General features: G+C 51.4%; 2 protein-coding genes and 1 pseudogene across 2 annotated transcripts in view; 2 read left to right on the top strand and 1 right to left on the bottom strand.

Annotated features, from left to right (window-relative positions):
• Positions 1-6,564, top strand: part of Cfap74 (cilia and flagella associated protein 74) — a 60,210-nt gene extending 53,646 nt beyond the window's left edge. Inside the window, exons 28-39 of the mRNA XM_021160961.3 lie at positions 549-685; positions 1,302-1,436; positions 1,574-1,683; positions 1,844-1,899; positions 2,004-2,123; positions 2,413-2,568; positions 3,015-3,144; positions 3,335-3,489; positions 3,718-3,850; positions 4,136-4,266; positions 4,504-4,638; positions 4,763-6,564. Coding sequence (XP_021016620.1) covers positions 549-685; positions 1,302-1,436; positions 1,574-1,683; positions 1,844-1,899; positions 2,004-2,123; positions 2,413-2,568; positions 3,015-3,144; positions 3,335-3,489; positions 3,718-3,850; positions 4,136-4,266; positions 4,504-4,638; positions 4,763-4,864 — 1,500 coding nt within the window. The 3' untranslated portion in view covers positions 4,865-6,564. The remainder of the gene's footprint in view (positions 1-548; positions 686-1,301; positions 1,437-1,573; positions 1,684-1,843; positions 1,900-2,003; positions 2,124-2,412; positions 2,569-3,014; positions 3,145-3,334; positions 3,490-3,717; positions 3,851-4,135; positions 4,267-4,503; positions 4,639-4,762) is intronic.
• An 882-nt stretch (positions 6,565-7,446) lies between these two features.
• Positions 7,447-9,335, top strand: Tmem52 (transmembrane protein 52). The gene is made up of 5 exons (XM_021160972.2): positions 7,447-7,691; positions 7,784-7,827; positions 7,942-7,983; positions 8,469-8,647; positions 8,751-9,335. Exons 1-5 carry the CDS (start codon positions 7,626-7,628, stop codon positions 9,008-9,010), a joined length of 591 nt encoding a protein of 196 aa, XP_021016631.1. The 5' UTR covers positions 7,447-7,625; the 3' UTR covers positions 9,011-9,335.
• A 2,807-nt stretch (positions 9,336-12,142) lies between these two features.
• On the bottom strand, positions 12,143-13,473 carry LOC110292922 (large ribosomal subunit protein uL10 pseudogene; annotated as a pseudogene).
• Positions 13,474-20,139: the final 6,666 nt, after the last annotated feature.

Genomic DNA, 20,139 nt, shown 5'->3' with positions numbered 1-20,139 from the left:
CGAGCCTTACCCAATGTTATGCACAGGCTTTGCGTGCTGTAGCCAGCCTAGGGAGTTGTGAAGCCAGTGGCTGTGGGCTTGGTCTTCAGCCACTCCGTGGCCTCGTGTCTTTATAGTACACACACAAGCAGAGAGACCTGACATTTCGACCCCTGATGAGGCAATAAGGTATAAGAGAGAGTGGGCTGGAGGACACTAAGGACCCTAGCCGTACAGATTTCTTACTTGTCTATGGCTTGATGTCTTTTAAGTTCAGACATTTCAGGCCGTGAACTTGTCTCTGTGCTGGGCCTTCCCGGGTGGCCCTGGATGCTTACTGTGTCAATCCCCTGTCACACCTGTTGTCAGACTCCCTTGGGAACCTGTTGATCAGAGGACTCCATTTACTCCAAACTTGAACTGGTGGCTCCTGCCACTCAGCAAGCAGTCAGACCAAGCTAGCTAGGCCAGGTCACAGAGGAACCTGTGGTAGGGGAGCAGTTACAGAGCCTGCTCTGCAGAGGACTGAGCCCCTTGGGCAACCCTACAGCATCTGCTCCTGCTTACAGTTCCAGAAGGAAATAGGGCAAAGGAAAGAACTTTGGAAACAGTCCTTGTCTGTGGTCCGGGTTCACAACCGGGATCGACCAACCCGGGTCTCCACTCCCCAAGCTACAGAGCTGCAGAGGCCAGTGATCAATTCCAGGTAGGACGAAGGGGTCTTCCCAACCTACATCCCACCCACCATACCCATGCCCCCACCCACCTCCCAACCCCTGCTCAGATGAGACTTCCTTGTTCAATAGAGGATTTCCCACACATTGCAATGGAGCAAAGCTTCACTGGCCTATGTATCTGCAGGACTAGCTGGCTTCAGAAATAGCTGGACCCATGGCTCTTCTTGCTAGGTATCTGTTCCTTGGCTATTCCTGTGGACCTTGTGTCCTCCTGAATAGACTACTCCACGGTCTGACTGTAGCCTTCCCAATAAACAAATGAGCCTAAGCAAGCTCTGAAGGGTTGGGCCCCTTGCCAGCCCAGAAATTGTCCCTGTAAACCTAGGAATATGGCGCAGTAGTGACAAAACCATTTACTCACTCTGTCTGGACGGCCAGGATCTGCAGTGGGGAAGAAGTTCCCTACAGGAGCCAAAAAAGAGTAGGAAGGCTAGCCTATCAGATAAAACTGGTATGGCCACCACCATCTGAGACCAATGTATACACATCACAGATGTGGAAGGCCTGGTCCCACACTGTACCCCAGGGCCACATCCTGAGAGGTCATAGGAACACCCACTGATGTGATTTGCTGCTTTCTTCCAGTTCCACTGAGTTCCAGATTGCACAAGCCACCTTGTCCAAAGCCTTCCAGGGGAAGTTTAACAGGTTTGTGATCCCCTGTGTTGTTGCCAGTGGTGACATCAAAGACAGGAAGACAGCGGAACCTCTGAGCTTCAGGTATGAGGTTCTTGAGCCAGGGTAGGGTGTGGTTGGCCATAAACCCACTATCCCTCCTCTACTGCTGATCAGATCTGAGGCCCGTGGGCCACTGGGTCACCCTAATCTGCCCTTTTCTGTCCTTGTCCTGGCTCTAGCCCCCATAATACTCTATATCTGGAGCTGTGGTGCCCAGCAGTGGCTCCATTTATTGTGGTGACATCCCACAAAGGCAAGACTGACTTTAACTTCGGGGATATTGCTGTGGGTAAGTCCTGATGTATACTGACAGCCCTCACTCCCTAGAGCACAGCTTCCACCCTGGGTACAGGGCTGCTCCAGCTACCGTCTCCTTCCTGACCTTGCTGTTGAGAGAGGTGCCGCTCGGGGCCGAGGAGCCTGTTACCTGACTCTTTGCCACATTTCAGGGCATCGAAGCGTAAAGAAGATCACCCTCCAGAACATTTGCAATGAGGACCTTACTGTATCCTTACCCATACCCATCGAGCCAGCTTCCAGAGCTGGGGGTGGGAGTGAGGTGTGTAGCAGAGCCCGCAAAAGGTTATCTTCATCCTTGATAATCCTCAGCTGGAGTACTCAGTGTTGAACCCCAACGGCCCCTTCGTCAGGCTAAACCCTTTTAACAAGCTGCGCTCTGGTGAGACACAAACCCTGGTGCTGTCCTTCTCGCCTCATGAGAACAAACTGGTGAGTGTAGCCCCCATGCATGAATGGGCAATGCTGCTGCCCTGGGATCTCCAGCCACATTTCAGGACCATGGTGTGACCAAGGGGAGGGAGGGTGAGATACCACTGAGCTCTCGGGCCCAGATGATCAACTGGGGCCTGAAAGCAGCCTGTGCTCCAGACTCTAGCTCTTGCCAACAAGTCTGGAGGCAGAGATCTCCAGGCTATCTCTGTAGCATAATGCTACCAGCCAGCCGCTCATGAGTAGAGCTCCCACGTTTGCTCTTTGCTAAAGGACATGATCTCCTTAGGCTCAAGAAACTCTGGACATCATCACCAAGAGAGGCACTCTCAGTCTCACCCTCTTTGGCATGGGTGTGGCATCCATGATTACGTGCTCCATTGACGGCAACATCCTCAACATGGGCTATGTGCTTGCCAGAGAATCTGTCTCAACAAATTTTAAGGTGAATTAACCCTTTGTCTTGGCCCAGCTTCCTGGAAAAGGATTTTTTTTGGAGGTAATGAACTCTGCACTTGGAAGCACCCCAGCTGGTTGGGGAATCACACTGGAGTCACAGACTGTCTCCCTCAAATGCTCTGTTCCCAAGAGGCTGTCATTTCTAGTGCTTCTCAAAGAGGGTATCAAGGAAGGGGAAGAGATCAGATGAGGATACAGTTCAGTCAACAGCTGACGGGCACACAGCTGGGCAGGGAAGCAAGCTGCCAGCCAGCCTTAGAAAAGGAGCAGGGTGAGGGGAGTGACCAAATACCAAGAGTCCCAAACACTGATATTGTGGTTACTGTTAGCAATGCCACCTAGTCCTGAGCAGTGATCCAGCAGCTGGTAGCCTAGTCACCGGCACTAGGGCAGCCCACGGTATGCTGGTCAGGTGACATCTTGCTCTTACAGCTTCAGAATGAATCCTCGCTTCCCATTAAGTTCTGGGTGCGTCTGGAGAGCCTCTCCAAAAAAAAGACTGAGGCCCACCAGCAGCTGCCAAAGTTCATTACCTCCCATGAGCAGAGGACAGAAATAGTTGGTGAGCTAACTGCCAGGAACCACAGGGGTACAGTTCCATGAGGAGATGCGTGCTAGGAAATGAGGGTGGTGTTTGGAGTGGAGGGGGTCAAGACAGATTATGGAGAGGCTGGGCAGAGGGGGAATTGGAAGGGTCTGAGCTCAGTGAAGGAGGATGGTAGTGTTGACCGTAACTGCTGTCCCACCCACAGGCACACAGAACTACAATGGTCAGAGTGTGTTCAGTATTGTCCCAGTTGAGGGCCTCATGTTCCCTGGGAAGGCTCAAGAGTTTACCGTCACCTTCAGTCCGGACCACGAGAGCCTCTACTTCTCTGACCTGCTCCAAGTGGTGCTCTTTGAAAAGGTGGAACTCAGAGCTGGGCCCCCAGAGATTCCACCCCAGCCTGGGAGGGATCTATACGGGTCCCTTATCTGGCCCTTCTTGGCAGCTTTTATTATCTGGCCCTTTATGTTGGGGGCTGCCAGTTAGAGACCAGCATTCCTGGTTCTCCAGGACCCACCCATGCCTCAAGCAGCCTCAGTTCTCAATTGTCAAGCTTCAGGGCAGGCTGCTATACTTCTTGTCCCCCAGAAAGTCTCCCACCAGATCCTCTTGAAGGGTGCTGCCCGCGAGCACATGATGTTTGTGGAGGGAGGAGACCCACTGGATGTGCCTGTGGAGTCCCTGGCAGTAGTCACTGCTTTTGACCCAGAGCATAAAGAAGGTGAGCCCCCACCATGTGATTTCTGGCTTGGAGAAAAGGGAGGCAGGGGTAACTTACCTTAGGGATCAGTGACAAGGCCCGCCAGCTAGTGGGCATAATGAGACCCAGTGGACAAGGGCAGATAGAATTGTGGACCATCAACCCCAGAGCCAAGAGGACTGCTCTGAAGGGTGCCAGGGCTCCAGGTTCACCCTCCACCTCTGTTGTGCCACCCTGAACAATTCCTCTCACCCTCAGGCCATACCCTTCCTCTAGACACTTTTCAGCTAGATTCTTCCTTTCCAGAAGCTGAGGAGCTAAAGCCCATCCTGGTGACCTTGAACTATGTCCAGCTGGACATAGACACAACAACCTCCCCTGCCACCCGAGAGCTACAAGTGGGCTGTATCCGGACCACACAGCCATCACCAAGGAAGGTGACCACAACCCTAGCTCGAGTTAAACCCCAGAAGCCTCCCTGTCCTCCCTGGCAAGGGATCCCCTGGCCTTGTACCTCGCTGGCCTCGTATAGGATTTTTGCAGCGGATGTGGGGTGGTGACTTCCCCCACCCCCGGTGAGAGTTGAGGGATAGGTAAAGCCGGGGCCCCCTCACCCCTTTAGTCCTACTACCTCCTGGGAGCCCCTAACCTCCAGTAGTATCAATGCCTCACAGACTGTGGAGTTCAGCCTGGACGGTGTATCATGGCTTCAGCACAAGGGCTTCTCCATCGAGCCCTCCAGGGGTTCTGTGGAGCGTGGTCAGACTAAGACCATCAACATCTCCTGGGTACCACCTGCTGACTTTGATGTAGGTTTTGGGACCCCAGGCTGGGCAGGGAGGGGTAACTATGACAGACCTGTGAGCTGAAGTAGACACGGCATTGGAAAAGAACAGATTTGTCTGAAAAGTCTAAGGATTCTTCTTCTTCCAGCCAGACCACCCACTCATGGTGTCAACCCTGCTGCAGCTCCGGGGAGACGTAAAGGAAACCTACAAAGTCACCTTTGTAGCCCACGTGGTCACTGGGCTTTGAGGACACAGGAAACTGCAGAGCCTCCTGGACTCTCCTATCCACCTTGAACTGCTTCCCAAGCTGTGGGCCAAGGCAACCCATTCTCCTAGGCCTGGGACCTGGCCATCCCCTGCTGGAAAGGTTCAAGTGAACAGTCCCAGAGCCAGAGCTTCCAGCCCTACAGACATAGCTAATTCCTTCTGCCCTGTGAGCGTCTAAGACCACACACACACACACACACACACACACACACACACACACACACACACCAAGAAATACTAATCCATCCAAGTCAACACACACACACAGCCTGCTCCTCGATGCACCATTCCCACCCACAGAACCCAAACCCACCAGCACCTCCCCAGGCTTCGGAGATCCCAGGAGATCTCAACATAGGCCTATCAATAAACTCTGAGAACCAACACGTTGGCCTGCAGTGTGGGGCCTAAGCACAGAGTGAGGTGGATGGGGAGCCTGAAGGAAGTCTGACCCATACCCACCCCCCTCTCACATAACCCAACCCATAAAACAGTGTTCTGGCTAGTACAAACCTCCCAGAGGGTGGGATCTTGCCAGATAACTAGAGGGAGTTCACCCTGCCCGAACCCTGGAAGACCCCTCTAGATCCATATCGTTGAGGGTAACAGTAGGCAGCGTAGGATGCTGGGGGTTGCAGAGCCAGGGTTGAGCCTGGTTCAGACCTGGAAAGGTACAGGAGCGAGTAAGAGGGGGACAAGAGGTTCCAAAGTCCAGAAAAGGTCCCGTAAGCCTCTCAACTCCTCCCAAGTCTCAGGACCCCAGATGATCCCAAGTAAGGTGTGAGCCCAGTGTAAAGCGGGGCCCAGCCCATGAGTTTGAGCTCAGAGTTCTCTGAAAAGGATGGATTTTGCTTTCTGCACCCCCATTCCAACACCACACCAGCTCTTCCCTCTGAAATACAGCTTGTTGAAAGCTTTCTCTCAAAGCACATCCAGCCTGCCTGCCTGCCTGCCTTGCCCACCTGTGCAGCATACAAACTTTGCCACCCAATGGGGACAAGCTCCCGAGAGAGCCTTCCCATCCTTCCTGGGCCCAGCAGGGCGATGGAGGTGATGGCATCTATCTGGGTCACTATTCTCATGAAAGCCCTTAGTGCCCCTGATGCCTTGAAGCCTGTCATGGCCCTTAACTGAGCCAGCCATTTTGCAGGAATCCTGTTCATCGACCTTGGAGGTAGCAGGCCCAGGCCTTTGGCTTCCCTGACAGTAGCTGACCACTTATGACCTCAAACCCTTGACATGATTCCAGGCCAGATGAGTGGACAAGTCTAGAGAAGGCACTACTCTAGGCAGGCTACTTCCTTCTGATCCCAGACCTGTTTATATTGACCCAGGTCCTCTGCAAGAGCAGATCCTTCCCTTTTCTAGACTCCAGACTTTGGTCCCAGCCTTGCACTGTACTTTTGACATCTACTCTTCCTATTGCTGGCCCTATGGTACCAAGCACAGCCACGACACAGCAAAGGACAGAAACAGCATAGGAACTAAGCTCATTGACCTGGCAGAGAGGGCCTTTGAGAGGCAAGGCACAGGTCTCAAGTGCATAGGACAGCTGTAGAACTCCTACCCACTGAGGGAAAAACCCAAGATACATGCAGGTATGTGCACAGTGAAGAAATGAAGGCAGGACAGAGGACTGGTACACCTCCTATCCTCTCTTAACCAGCCTGGTCGTGCTGACCACCTGCTGCAATTTGATCACCAATGTTCTAATAGTCCCCTAGTAGTGGGGGGGGGGGGGGCAGAGCAGCTGGCCCAGCTCTTAGCCTGAAGGGAGGACCATTAAGGAGATTCCCCCAAGAAGAAGCAGCCACTTCCGCAGAAGAAGAAGCAGGCATTCCAGGTTGAGCAAGGAGTGGTCAACGAATGAGACCTTTAAAGCCAAATGTTTTTTTGGAAAGTGGTCTGTTTGCAGTGGTTCAGTAGTCCAGAGCCAGGGGCTGGCTCCAGACCGAATGGGCCATTCCCCGGAGGTATCCCTACAGAGGATCCATAGCAAATGTCCTTGAATGATGACCTAGAAGGCCCAGCACGGGCTGGAGAGATGGCTCAGTGGTTAAGAGCACTGACTGTTCTTCCAGAGGTCCTGAGTTCAAATCCCAGCAACCACATTGTGGCTCACAACCATCGTAATGATATCTGATGCCCTCCCTCTCCTGGAGTGTCAGAAGGCAGCTACAGTGTACTTACATATAATAAATAAATAAATAAATGGCAGGCCCAGCATATTAATGGTGTAGATCCCCACCCCTTTTTACCTAGCCAATTGTGGAGTGTGAGGGTGGATTCTGCTTTTCCCGAGAGGCCACAACCCAGTGCAGTCCTGACCACAAGTTTCAGGAGACCTGGTTTATGGATGGGGATGGGGAAAATAGGAGATACAGGTGGCTGGCTGAGGCGTCAGTCAAATATATGACAGACAGACCCATGTCCCATGCCCAGAGAGAATACTGCTCTATTCCCTCCTAGGGCTCCCACTGAAAGATCTTGATCCTTGATGACACAGAGGGAAAGGGGTGTGTGTGTGTGTGTGTGTGTGTGTGTGTGTGTGTGTGTGTGTGAAGTGCTCTCTCTCTCAAACTTCTATTGGAAAAAAACAAAAGAGCAACAAAAAAACGGAGAGCAAGGAGGGAAGCATACCAAGGTGGGCGTGACCCTGGACCTTCAGCTGACAAGGCCCAGGGGCGGGGCCTCATAAAGCTGAGCGAGTGTTGGACTGAGTTTCGCTCTGTCTAAGGAACATGGCCCCGGGGCCGTCAGCCACACAGGGGATCCTGCTGCTGCTACCTCTCCTGCCTCTGTCCCAGGTGGGTTGGGCCTCACTCGCAGCGGGTTTAAGGCAAGAGGGGCGGCCCTGAGTTCGGTCCCGCCCTGCTCTGGCTCACCCTTGTCCCTACAGGTGACGCTGGGTTCCGCGGACGGCAACTGTGACCCCTCGGATCAGTAAGTAGCTGGGGGCCAAGGGGAGAGGCAGAACTTGGACCGTGCTGGGAAAGGCTGGAGCGGTGGAGTGAGCTAGCAGATACCTCACCTGCTTCAGGTGCCGCTTTCCCGCAGGTGCCCGCCCCAGGCCCGCTGGAGCAGCCTATGGCATGTGGGGTAAGTGGAATCCGCCGTGCCAACCCTCTGGCCCAACAGTTCCTCTGAAGTTAGACCATGGCTAGGACCTCCACAATCCCTTCTGCCTCATCTGCTGCATCTGCTGCCCCCAACTCCCTCGACGCTGTCTGAAGAGCCCTTGAGCCCTAGGCAGCCTTGGAAACCAGACCCGATTATCCTCAGCAGAAGGCACAAGGACTGTGCAGTTGCCTGGGGACAGTGTGTCCTGGGAGTGAACCCAAGGCCATCCCTGGCCAGCACTGGAGAGCCAAGCTAGGACTGGCCCCAGCTGGAAGAGACCAGTGCAGGCGGCTCCTCGGGCCTGAATCCAGCTGAGGAAGTGTCTGGCATGGAAAGACTTCTCTTATTTTCTTTTCACCTGCCTGTTATCCTGTTTTGGGTGGTTAGGCATGACTGGCCCCCGAGTGCAGGTGCCCAGTAACAGAAGGCCAGTCCCGTGGTAGATCCTTGCTCTTCCTTACCAGGCTCATCCTGCTCGCCATACTCCTGATGCTTCTGTGTGGGGTCACAGCCAGCTGTGTACGATTCTGCTGCCTCAGGAAGCAGACGCACACCCAGACACACACACCAGCGGCGTGGCAGCCCTGTGACGGGACAGTCATCCCAGTGGACAGCGATAGCCCCGCACACAGCACTGTGACCTGTGAGTGTCTGGAACCCATTAGCCTGCATGGGGGTTTGGGGGCTGAGGACACCGTGGGGTGAATGCCAAGCCATCTTGATAAACCCACTCTTGTTCCCTGCAGCCTACAGTTCCGTGCAGTACCCACTGGGCATGCGGCTGCCCCTGTACTTTGGAGAGCCAGACCCTGACTCAATGGTCCCTCCCACCTACAGCCTATATGCGTCTGAGCTGCCACCCTCCTATGATGAAGTTGTGAAGATGATAAAAGCCAGGGAGGAAGTGGCAGCTCCCTCTGAGAAAACCAACTCTCTGCCTGAGGCCTTGGAACCAGAGACCACTGGAGGGCCCCAGGAGCCAGGCCCCAGTGTCCAGCGGCCCTAGTCAAGCCGCCTTGAAAAGGGTGGGAGTTCTTTCTTCTGGAGCCATTAAACCATAGCCTGGATTCCTGGCACTTAGGACCAAGGAGCCCCACCTGTGTCATCCATCCTTCCCCTGGGAAGGCCAGCCATCCAGCACATTGCTGCGGACGCGGCCTCGTTGCTATGCAATGCCCAGCCAGCCAGCCTGCCCCTGTATTGGCCCCTCTTTTTCACCCTTCCCATCCATCCGGGGCCCAGCAGGCCCTCATCCCAGAGGAGCCTGGATCTTGGGAGCTCAAACCCCACTGGCATGCCAGCCCTTTAAGGGGAAAATAAAGTTTACGTAGACGTGGTCTCGGTCTTTGCTGAAAGGGCTCTAGTGCCCCCCCCAAGGGTGTCCAGCAGGCCTTAGGTAGCCACCCCAGTGTAAACAGACAGGATTGGGGGTGTGTGTCCATCTGCTCTTCCTGCTGGCATTTAGAGCCCATATCTGGACAGTGGGAAGGGCCAGGGGTCAGAGAAAAATGATCTCAACTTCAGAGTGTGCCCACATTCCCTTACCCAGGCCCACCTCTTCCCTCCAGGTTGGGTCGGAGAAAAACCTGCAGTCAATCCTCATCCCCGTCAGTCTCCTTGGGTCAGCCTCCATTTTCCCGAGGGTCTCACACACATTCATGAGTGCAAGCCTGCCAAGGCTTCACGTTTGGCCACCACCTTCCGGTACCTTTATGAACTCCTCATTTATTCAGGCACCACCAACCTCCAGGCCCAAGGTCCTCCATGAACATGTCTCAGTCTACCCAGTCCCTTGCTGTTCTTGTCAAAGCTGCCCTCAGTTTGCCCTCCTGGTCCTGGGTTTTCTCATAGTAAATCCCCCAGGAAGCCATCACAGTTAAAGAACCCTTTGTCTGCAAAGAGTCTCACTGTTCCAAGAATCAAGTTAGGGCTCCCAGGTCCACCCTTTCTTCTCTAGCTGCATCTCTCCCCACTCGTGTGCACAGGTGACCACAGACCCGGACTGTACCCACACCCCACACCCTGCCAGCCCCATCCACATCCCGCATAGGCCAGGTCGCTCTTGGTGAAGTCAATGCCTCGAAGGCTCATTCGCTGTCCCCACTCCTCACCTTCCCCTTGCTCTCCTTATGGAACACCTCAAAGACACGCCCGTACCCCTTAATCTACTCAGCTGCCAAGCGTTCAGTCTGTAGGGATACCTGGCTTCTCCAGGGGCTCATTGCCCACCTGTCCAGGAGAGGGTAGGAAGTAACCTATCTTCTACTTGGTTATCCTTCAGGGCATACAGTTAAAAAGGAGACCCTAGTGGAGAGAAGATGTTTAAGAACAAGTTTCACAGTGGATGTAATCCTGACAGAGGCAAGAATACCTCAGGGGAAGGGTGGCACAGTCATGAGGGCCAGATGAAGGCTGTCAGGCAGGCACACAAGAGCCAGGGCACAGGCCAGCCTTGTGAGGTAGCATCAGGGACTAAAAAAAAAAAAAAAAATACAAACAAACCCTAGAGCCAAAGCATTCAACCGTCCTTTCACACCCTTGCAGAAGCAGGTCCCTATGAAAGCCTTCAGCAAGGGGTGATTTACTCCAGACCAGGAGGAGGGAAGTGCTGTCAGTGAAAGTCCTCCTTAGGCTCCCAAATGGCCCTCACACCTTGGGTGCATTCTCTGCCTGCAGGCCCTGCCCTAATCCCCTCCCCTACCCACCCAGCCGGTTCTCCAGAGGTTCCATCAGGTACTGAAACTACCTTACCCATGTGCCCTAGATGACCAAAAAGAAAATGAGGTGACTCCAGGCTGCTTAGGGCAGAGCATGCTGGACTGCCAGGCTAGCCATGTCTTAACTAGGCTCAACTACCTAGGGTTTCCAGGATACAGATTCCAAAATCCTTTTAGGGTTAGAAAATCCTGCGAGTCCTCTTTCAGGATAGGCTCAGTCCTTCCCTAAAGGGCCACTTCCTGAACCTTCTCAGCTTGGGCATTCACTCACCCTGAAGAGTGTGCTAAGGGCCAGTGGCAAAGGGACACAGAAGAATCAGCCAATGCTAGATAGATCCTTGCATGGACTGTTGTTCCCATCTCATAATCCAACTCTATGTCTCCACAGACGTGAACACACACACATTGCCACACAGCCACACACACACATACACATACACACACACACACACAAATAATAAACAAATAAATATAAATGTGATAATTTTTTAAGTTCAGGGCTGGGGAGATGGCCCAGTAGATTAAAAGCACCTAGGTTCTACTCCAGGGACCCTCATTAAAGGCTGTGATCACTTATTTAGGAAACTTCTTGTAAAAGGCCCAGCCCAACGGGTTAGTTTGCCATTTGCTTTTGTCTAGCTGGACCCACATACAGACTCAGTGCCAATCCCACTGCCAAGATTTGGCAAACACTCTATAATGGTAGAAGGACTGAGCCAGTGCCTTAAGGATCCTGGCTACCATGCACAGATGGGACTTGAAGGTCCCCAGTTTAGAGCAGAAACATGGGCACTGCCTGTGGCCTGGCAGGTGAACCTGGGGCAAGCCAGCACTATGAGACTGGCAGGTTGCCTCCAGGCAGTTGGGGGCTATTCTGGGGTTTCTTGGGAAACCTGACCTCCCATCCGCTCAGAACAGCAAAGCCAACTCCCTAGGAAGTAGCAAGGTGCCACAGAAACACTCAAATACTCTGTGCCCACTTACACATTTGTATTTTTTCAGATGTGCACCAGCTCCTCTTATCTGAGGGTAGCAAACCACCAGGCAGTGGTGCTGGCCCCCACAACATCAGAGTAGGGGGTCTTTCCTGCTCCCATCCAGGCAGAAGCAGAAGGCCTGCTGGGGAGAGAGTGAGGCACTCAGAGGTTTATGCTTGCAGATCTCAGACGCTGTGCACTGAGAGGCTCCTCTCATCCCTCGCTGGCTGGCTGCCAAGATTACTCATGACCTTGGCCCACCTGTCCCATGCCTGTCTGATGACTCTAAGCATGTGTGGCACTCAGTGTCCTCCAACAGCCCAGTCCTCTGCCTGCCAGGACACCCAGAGTTGCAGGATGCTCCCTGTTCTCAGCAGGCCAATTGCAGAGGCTAAAGGCTTGTGTGCCTTCAATGGAGGTCCCTGCAGCAGAACCCAGGTACTCTTTTTTTTTTTTTTTAAGAGAAGTAAGCCTTTATTTCCATCTTTCTCAAATTAAGCAGGCTGACTTGGTTGCTTTGAGGGAATTAGTCGAAGAGACCGAATCCCATATCCTCATCTGATTCCTCCGACTCTTCCTTTGCTTCAGCTTTGGCAGGGGCTGCAGCAGCCGCAGGGGCAGCAGTGGTGGCAGCAGCTGCAGGGGCAGCAGCCGCAAATGCAGACGGATCAGCCAGGAAGGCCTTGACCTTTTCAGCAAGTGGGAAGGTGTACTCAGTTTCCACAGACAATGCCAGGACGCGCTTGTACCCATTGATGATGGAGTGTGGCACCGAGGCAACAGTCGGGTACCCAATCTGCAGACACACACTGGCCACGTTGCGGACACCCTCCAGGAAGCGAGAGTGCAGGGCCTGCTCTGTGATGTCGAGCACTTCTGGGTTATAAATGCTGCCGTTGTCAAACACCTGCTGGATGATCAGCCCGAAGGAGAATGGGGAGATGTTCAGCATGTTCAGCAGTGTGGCCTCTCTGGCTCCCACCTTGTCTCCAGTCTTTATCAGCTGCACGTCACTCAGAATTTCAATGGTACCTCTGGAGATTTTCGTGGTGATGCCCAAAGCCTGGAAGAAGGAGGTCTTCTCGGGCCCCAGACCAGTGTTCTGAGCTGGCACAGTGACCTCACATGGGGCGATGGCACCAGCACAAGCAGCAGCTGGCACCTTATTGGCCAACAGCATATCCCGAATCTCAGTGAGGTCCTCCTTGGTGAACACGAAGCCCACGTTCCCCCAGATGTGAGGCAGTAGTTTCTCCAGAGCTGGGTTGTTCTCCAGGTGGCCCCTGATGGCCTTGCGCATCATGGTGTTCTTGCCCATCAGCACCACGGCCTTCCCTCGGAGGGACATGCGGATCTGCTGCATCTGCTTGGAGCCCACGTTGTCTGCTCCCACAATGAAGCATTTTGGGTAATCATCCAAAAGTTGGATGATCTTGAGGAAGCAGTTGGACTTCCAGGTCACCCTGTCTTCCCTGGGCATCACGGCGGTGCGTCAGGGATTGCCACGCGGGGTTTAAAGACCATGTCACTCCAAAGAGGACGCCTGGCGAGAGCAACCCAGGTACTCTTTTTCCACTGAGTTGTCTCTCAGCCCCGAACTTAAAAACTTAAAGAAAGAAATTATCACATTTTTATGTGTTTGCGTGCGCGCAGCATGGCGGGCCTGTCTCCCAGGTGAAGTCAGGATATGGACTGTGGGAGGCCAGCTCTGTATTTAATGTGGTGGGAGGGTCATCCTATGCCTTCATCCTGGCTGTCACCTGTCCTTGTTTTCCCCCAGGGTTGGGGGCTGTGACGGTTTGTATAGCTTGGGCCGGGGAGTAAACAATAGGAGGTGTGGCCCTGTTGGAATGGGTGTAGCCTTGTTTAAGTAGCTGAGTCACTGTGGGCGTGGGCTTAAGACCCTCATCCCAGCTACCTGGAAGTCAGTCCTCCACTAGCAGTCTTCAGATGAAGATGTAGAACTCTCAGCTCCTCCTGCACCATGCCTGCCTGGATGCTGCCCTGCTCCCACCTTGATGATAATGGACTGAACCTCTGAACGTGTAAGTCAGCCCAATTAGATATTGTCTTTTATATAAAACTTGCCTTATTGGAGAGGGGACTGAAGGAGCTAAGGGAGTTTGCAGCCCTATGGAGGGAGTAACAGTGTCAATAGGCCAGACACCCCAGAGCTCCCAGGAACTGGACCACCAACCAAAGAATACACATGAGTGACCAATGGCGCTGGCCACATATGTGGCAGAGAATGACCTTGTTGGACATCAATGGGAGGAGAGGCCCTTGGCCTGAGGGCATTCGATACCCCAGTGCAGGGGAATGCCAGTGCGGGAGGGCAGGAGTGGGGCGGGGGAGCACCCTTATAGAGGCAGGGAGGGGGGATGGGATGGGGTTTCTGAAGGGGAGACCTGGAAAGGGGAAAATATTTGAAATGTAAATAAAGAAAATATCTAATCCAAAAAAAAAAAAAAAAAAAAAGACTTGCCTTGGTCATGGTGTCTGTTCACAGCAGTAAAATCCTAACTATGACAGGGACTATCTGTGCTCTTAATGCCTTCTTTCAAGGATACAGAGTAAGGGAAATCAAAGTCTCCAGACACAGGCCACCCTTCCTAGAGCCCAGAGTCACAGAGGGGAGGCAGCAGGTTACAGAAAGATGACCTCATGGTCCTAGGCAGTCATACCTCACATCTCTTACCTGACGGTGGCTCTCAGCTGTGAATAACAGACTCGGTTTCCTGCATCCCAGAACACTATCTACTGACAGAGCTAGGCTATAACTCTGAAGTCCTGAAATCTTGATGACGTCATGATTTACAATCAAATTGTCTATCCCTGAGTCAGAGCCAAGACAACGTTCCCACCTATCCCCTGACTCCATCCAGCACTGTTTTCCTCCCAGCTGTGACTCTATCCTCACCCTAGCCCCTAACAGCCAAATCTTCATCTTCTTTCTCCTTTTCATGCTGGCTGACTTCTATGTACCTTATGCATCCAAGTAAGAGAACAATAAATCTTCATTTTCCATCATTTTATATCTTCTGGTCACCGAAGAAGAAAGGAAAACCTAGAACAGCATCTGACCGATCTTCTCGGTGTGTGTGTGTGTGTGTGTTCACACGTGTGCCACAGTGCACATGTGGAGACCAGAAGACAACTTGCAGAGGGTCAGTTCTCTCCTTCCATTGTGTGGGTTCCAGGGATCAAACTCAGTTTGCAAGAATTGGTAATGAGTTACCCATTGGGTCACCTTGTTGCCCCTGAATGCCATAACGTCCTCAAAACCGAACTTCTTTCTATAGGTTAACAGCATCCACTATATGCAGAGACCACATTAGGCTCTTCATATATCAGCAGACCTTCAGAATGTTTCTGCCTCTTTGCTTTTGTGAATAATTCTGTAAGGAACATGGAAAGATACTTTTTAGATAAGATTAATATTTGAATGGGTAGGATTTGGGAAAAGTACATAACTGGCAACATACAGATGGGCCTGGTCTGTTCAGCTGAAGGCCTTGAGAGAAAAGACCAATGGGGGAGGGCAGGAGGGGGAGCAATTCTATCTGCCTGCAGATGAAGGCCAAGAAAACAACATCAGATCTTCCCTGGCCCTCCAGCCTCCATAATCATGTGACCCACTTCTTTAAATTCAGTCATTCCTTATCCAACACATTTATGTCTGTAAGAGACAAGGTGTGTGTGTGTGTGTGAGTGTGTGTGTGTGTGTAAAATGTCTCTCTAATCCAGAAGGTCACACAGGGGAAGAGACCAAACTCTCAAGAGCCAGAAAGGCTCAGGCACAGTGTGTTCCAGGAACCTGGAGACATACCCTACTGTAGAGCATGCTATTCTGAATACAGCCATATGGGCCCCAGAGATTTGGGAGACTATGTATACAACAGGAAGAGCCCAGTACTGCCCAGCCCTGGTGCTTTCAAAGACAGAGACCCAGTGTCCTAGCTTCATCTGTCGTTAAAATGTAATAAACTGAACAAAAGCAATCTAAGGAAGAAAGGGGTTTATTTAGCACACAGTTCCAGGTTTCAGTCCATCATTGTGGGGAAGCCAGCAGCAGAGGCTTCAGATAGCTCCTATCACACCAACTGTCAAGAGCAGGAGGGAGCTGGAGAGATGGCTCAGGGGTTAAGAGCACTGACTGCTCTTCCGGAGGTCCTGAGTTCAAATCTCAGCAACCACATGGTGGCTCACAACCATCTGTAATGAGATTGGATGTCCTCTTCTGGTGTAGCTGAAGACAGCTACAGTATACTTACATATAATAAATAAATAAATATTTAAAAAAAAGAAAAAAGAGCTGGGCAGTGGTGGTGCACACCTTTAATCCCAGCACTTGGGAGGCAGAGGCAGGTGGATTTCTGAGTTCAAGGCCAGCCTAGTCTACAGAGTGAGTTTCAGGACAGCAGGGCTAGACAGAGAAACCCTGTCTCAAAAAAACAAAAACAGGAAGAAAGGAAGAAAGGAAGAAAGGAAGAAAGGAAGAAAGAAAGAAAGAGAAAGAGAAAGAAAGAAAGAAAGAAAGAAAGAAAGAAAGAAAGAAAGAAAGAAAGAAAGAAAGAAAGAAAGAAAGAAGCCATGCATGGTGGCGCATGCCCTTAATCCCAGCATTTGGGAGGCAGAGGCAGGCAGATTTCTGAGTTCGAGGCCAGTCTGGTCTACAGAGTGAGTTCCAGGACAGCCAGGGACACACAAAGAAACCCTGTCTCGAAACCCACCCACCCCCCCAAAAAAAGAAAGAAAGGAGAAGAAAAAAGTGCAGAAGGAGGAACAGGAACACACTCATGCTCACTTGCTCCTTTGCACTTAACTCAGTTTCTCCACTCTTACACACTTTAGCACCCCCTAACTACTAAATGGTGCCACTCACAGTGTTCTAGGTCCTCCTAATTGGATCCCCACAGACATGCTACAGGCCAACAAAACAAAGTCAGTCCCTCACTGGGACTCTTCTCGGGTGGTAACTGTAGGTGTTCGTATTGATAACTCAAACTGTCACAATCACCCGCTCAGCCCATCTTCCACAGATTCCCCAAGACAAACTGAGTCCTTGCCTCAACATCCTCCTGGAACACAGACCACAGAATGTAGAAAGGGGTGCTAAAGGTGAAAGCCAAACACTGAACCCCCAAAACACATACAATGAGTTGAAGAGCCCAGTACTATTTAGGCGATATCTAGAGGTATGTGTGTCAAGTCCTGAAGAAGAGAAAGCTACCTCAAAACCTTGCAATTCTGCCTTGAGCTCTCTTGGTTTCTCTCTGTCTGCTCGACGTCTCTCCTCTTTCCCCACCCTTCATGTCCCTGTTCAGTCTGGACCCTTCCAGATGCCTGACTTTGCTCTCCCTCATATGTACAATAGGAGTGACAATGTCTTCATTTTCATTCACCTGGTGCTCAGAACCCTAGGAGGAGCACACGGGAGCCTCCTTCCTAGGGGTTTGACCTCTCCTAATTGACTCTTCTAAGATACGCATGGGTCATTTGTCTCTGCTGGCTTCTGCCACCCACCATAGTCAACTCCAAATTCTAGGGTCTGAATCTTCATCAGCTTCTGTCTCTCCTTGACTGCTCAATAAGCGTCCCCTCTCTCTGGATTCCAGAGCCAACGACACCCTCCTCCGGGGTGCCTACCGTGTGGGCATCTCTCTACTTAAGACACTTATTCCTCCTCGGCCTCTGTTGGAACCCTCCCTTTTCCCAAAAGCCTGTCAGGGTCCCCTTCAGTTGTTTTTCTCTACCCTGCTCTAACCACCCTCCTCTACTGGGTAAGTGTCACTCCAGAGCTGCCTGTTTTGTCTACTCTTACTACAAAAGCCACGTAGGTGTGCCAGGAAGCTCTTCTCTCACATGGAAAGGGACAGCTATCCTCCATGACTGGGGACATTTCTCTCTGGCAGTTCCCTCGGTCACTTGAGGATGTCCCGGATTGAGATCCTTGTCAGTCACTGTGACACGAGTCCCCTCTGCTTCCACTGTTCTGAGCTCCTCCCCCAGGGGACCCATGGCTTCTCTCTACTCTTCAGAGCCTCTATGATATCAGAATCCTATCTCAATGAGACGTCTTATCTATGACGATTTCCATGCCTCCTCCCCTTTGGAGCTACCTGCTCTATCTTTTCTTATGCCCTGATGGGCCTATACTTTGCAACACTGCTCTCCTCCTCTCTCCCCCAGGAACTGTCTACTAAGTTCCTCAGCCTCTCTGTGCCTGAATCTATACTGGAACCCTTCCCTCACCTCTCTGCAAAAATAAATAAATCGCCGGGCATGGTGGTGTACGCCTTTAATCCCAGCACTCGGAAGGCAGAGGCAGGCGGATTTCTGAATTCGAGGCCAGCCTGGTCTACAGAGTGAGTTCCAGGACAGCCAGGGCTATACAGAGAAACCCTGTCTCGAAAAACCAAAATAAATAAATAAATAAATCAGCTTTAAAAAAAAGATTTATTTTATTTATGACTACACTGTAGCTATCTTCAGACACACTCCAGAAGAGGGCGCCAGATCTCGTTACGGATGGTTGTGAGCCACCATGTGGTTGCTGGGATTTGAACTCAGGACCTTCGGAAGAGCAGTCAGTGTTCTTAGCCACTGAGCCATCTCTCCAGCCCATAAATCAGGGGTTTTTTAGTTTTAAATTTTTTTCTTTTTTAAGATTTATTTATTATTATATATGAGTACACTGTAGCTGTTCAGACACACCAGAAGAGGGCATCAGATCTCATTACAGGTGGTTGTGAGCCACCATGTGGTTGCTGGGATTTGAACTCAGGACCTCTGGAAGAGCAGTCAGTGCTCTTACACGCTGAGCCATCTCTCCAGCCCCAAATCAGTTTTTTAAAAATAAGCAAAGGACCTGGGTAGACGTCCCTCTGAAGAGGACAGAGCAGAGATGGTAGGAAACAAACACAAGAAAAGATGTTCAGTATCACTAACCATGGAGGAAAGGCAAATGAGACCACAGCAGATAGGTAGGTTAGAACTCAGTGGAGAATTCATGCTTAGAAAGCACACAAAGCCCTGGATTTCATTCCTAGCACAGAGAGGCAATGATGTGTGCCTGGAAAGAAACACACACACACACACAAACACATACAGACCACATAAACACTACACAAACACACACATACACACATAAGCACACACACACACCACATATACACACACAAACACACACATACACACATAAGCACACACACACACACACACACACACTGTGGGAGTAGAAAATAGAATCAGGGAAGAGTTGAGGTGGTTGTGTGAGTCCACCAAGGTTATCTACTAAGACTATACATGACTTTGGTAAAATAGGCAATTAGGCTCTTAGGCAGCTCGGTGGTGGGTGGTAGTAAACCCACCTAGCAGGCATAATACTCCTGGATCTATATCCAGCGCAGCCAAACAATTTGTATTGAAACAAATATTCACCAACTTCTCTGAAGTCTCCACACTTCCCACCTACCACAGGAGTGGGTCTTCCTGCATACAAAGAGAACTGGATGGAAGTGCCAGCCACCAGACATGGCCTCTGTCCTCATCTCTGCAAGGCCAGGCTGAGCCTCAGCTATGTTTTAGTGAAGTAGAAGTGACAGATAGTGCAGAATACAAGAAATGTATTGCCAGCCAGAGTTTATCTACTTTTTAGTCTTTGTTTGTTTATTTATTTTTGTTTTTGAGACAGAATTCCTTCATGTAGCCCTGGCTGTCCTGGAACTTGCTCTGTAAACCAGGCTGACCTCAACCCCAGAGATCTGCCTGCCGCAGCCTCCCGAGTGCTGGGAAGGCGTGCACTGTCGTTGCCTAGTCCTTTTTATTCTTTTTGTTTCCCCTAAAGATTTTTTAAAATTTTATGTGCCTTGCCTTGGTGTTTTGTTTGCATTTATGTCTGTGAAGGGGCTAGATCCCCTGGAATTGGAGCTACATACACTTGTAAGTTGCCATGTGGGTGCAGGCAACTGAACCCCGGTTCTCTGGAAAAACAGCAGCCTCTTTCTTTTAAAAAAGAATGCTTACCTTTACCATCTGTGTATTTGCCAGAGTGTACATATGTGCACCATGTGGATGCCTGCTACCCAGGAAGGCAGAAAAGGGTTTCAGATGCCTTGGTACTGGAGCTGTATATAGACAGTTGTGAACCATCTCCTGAATGCTGGAAAGCGAACTCGGATCCTCCAGCAAGAGCAACAGATGCTTTTAATCTCTGAACCACTTATCTGTGCCCTCGCCCCCAGCCTTGAGCGTCTGGATCAGACTTTGTTTGCCACAGTTGGCTAGCCTTCAGACCTCGGTAAAGTCTATCGTCCTGCCACATCCGCAGCTTCCAGCAAGAAGCCACTACCTGTTGAGCAGCTGAGCTTGTTTTCCTGAGGAGATGCTGGCATAGTGGGGGAGGGATTCCCGCCCCCCCCCACTTTAAAAATCAGACT

This window comes from Mus caroli, unplaced genomic scaffold (genome assembly GCF_978045245.1).
Source record: "Mus caroli unplaced genomic scaffold, Mus_caroli_1 scaffold_6, whole genome shotgun sequence".
NCBI classification, from domain to species: domain Eukaryota; kingdom Metazoa; phylum Chordata; class Mammalia; order Rodentia; family Muridae; genus Mus; species Mus caroli.
The sequence above is the reverse complement of the archived record's forward strand: the minus strand, read 5'-3'. Positions and strand labels throughout refer to the sequence as shown.

Coding starts and splice junctions, on each gene's coding strand:
- Tmem52 (XM_021160972.2), top strand. CDS start 7,626: ATGGCCCCGGGGCCGTCAGCCACACAGGGGATCCTGCTGCTGCTACCT. Junction 7,984..8,468: donor AGCAGCCTATGGCATGTGGG/GTAAGTGGAATC, acceptor CTTCCTTACCAG/GCTCATCCTGCTCGCCATAC. Junction 8,648..8,750: donor CGCACACAGCACTGTGACCT/GTGAGTGTCTGG, acceptor TGTTCCCTGCAG/CCTACAGTTCCGTGCAGTAC.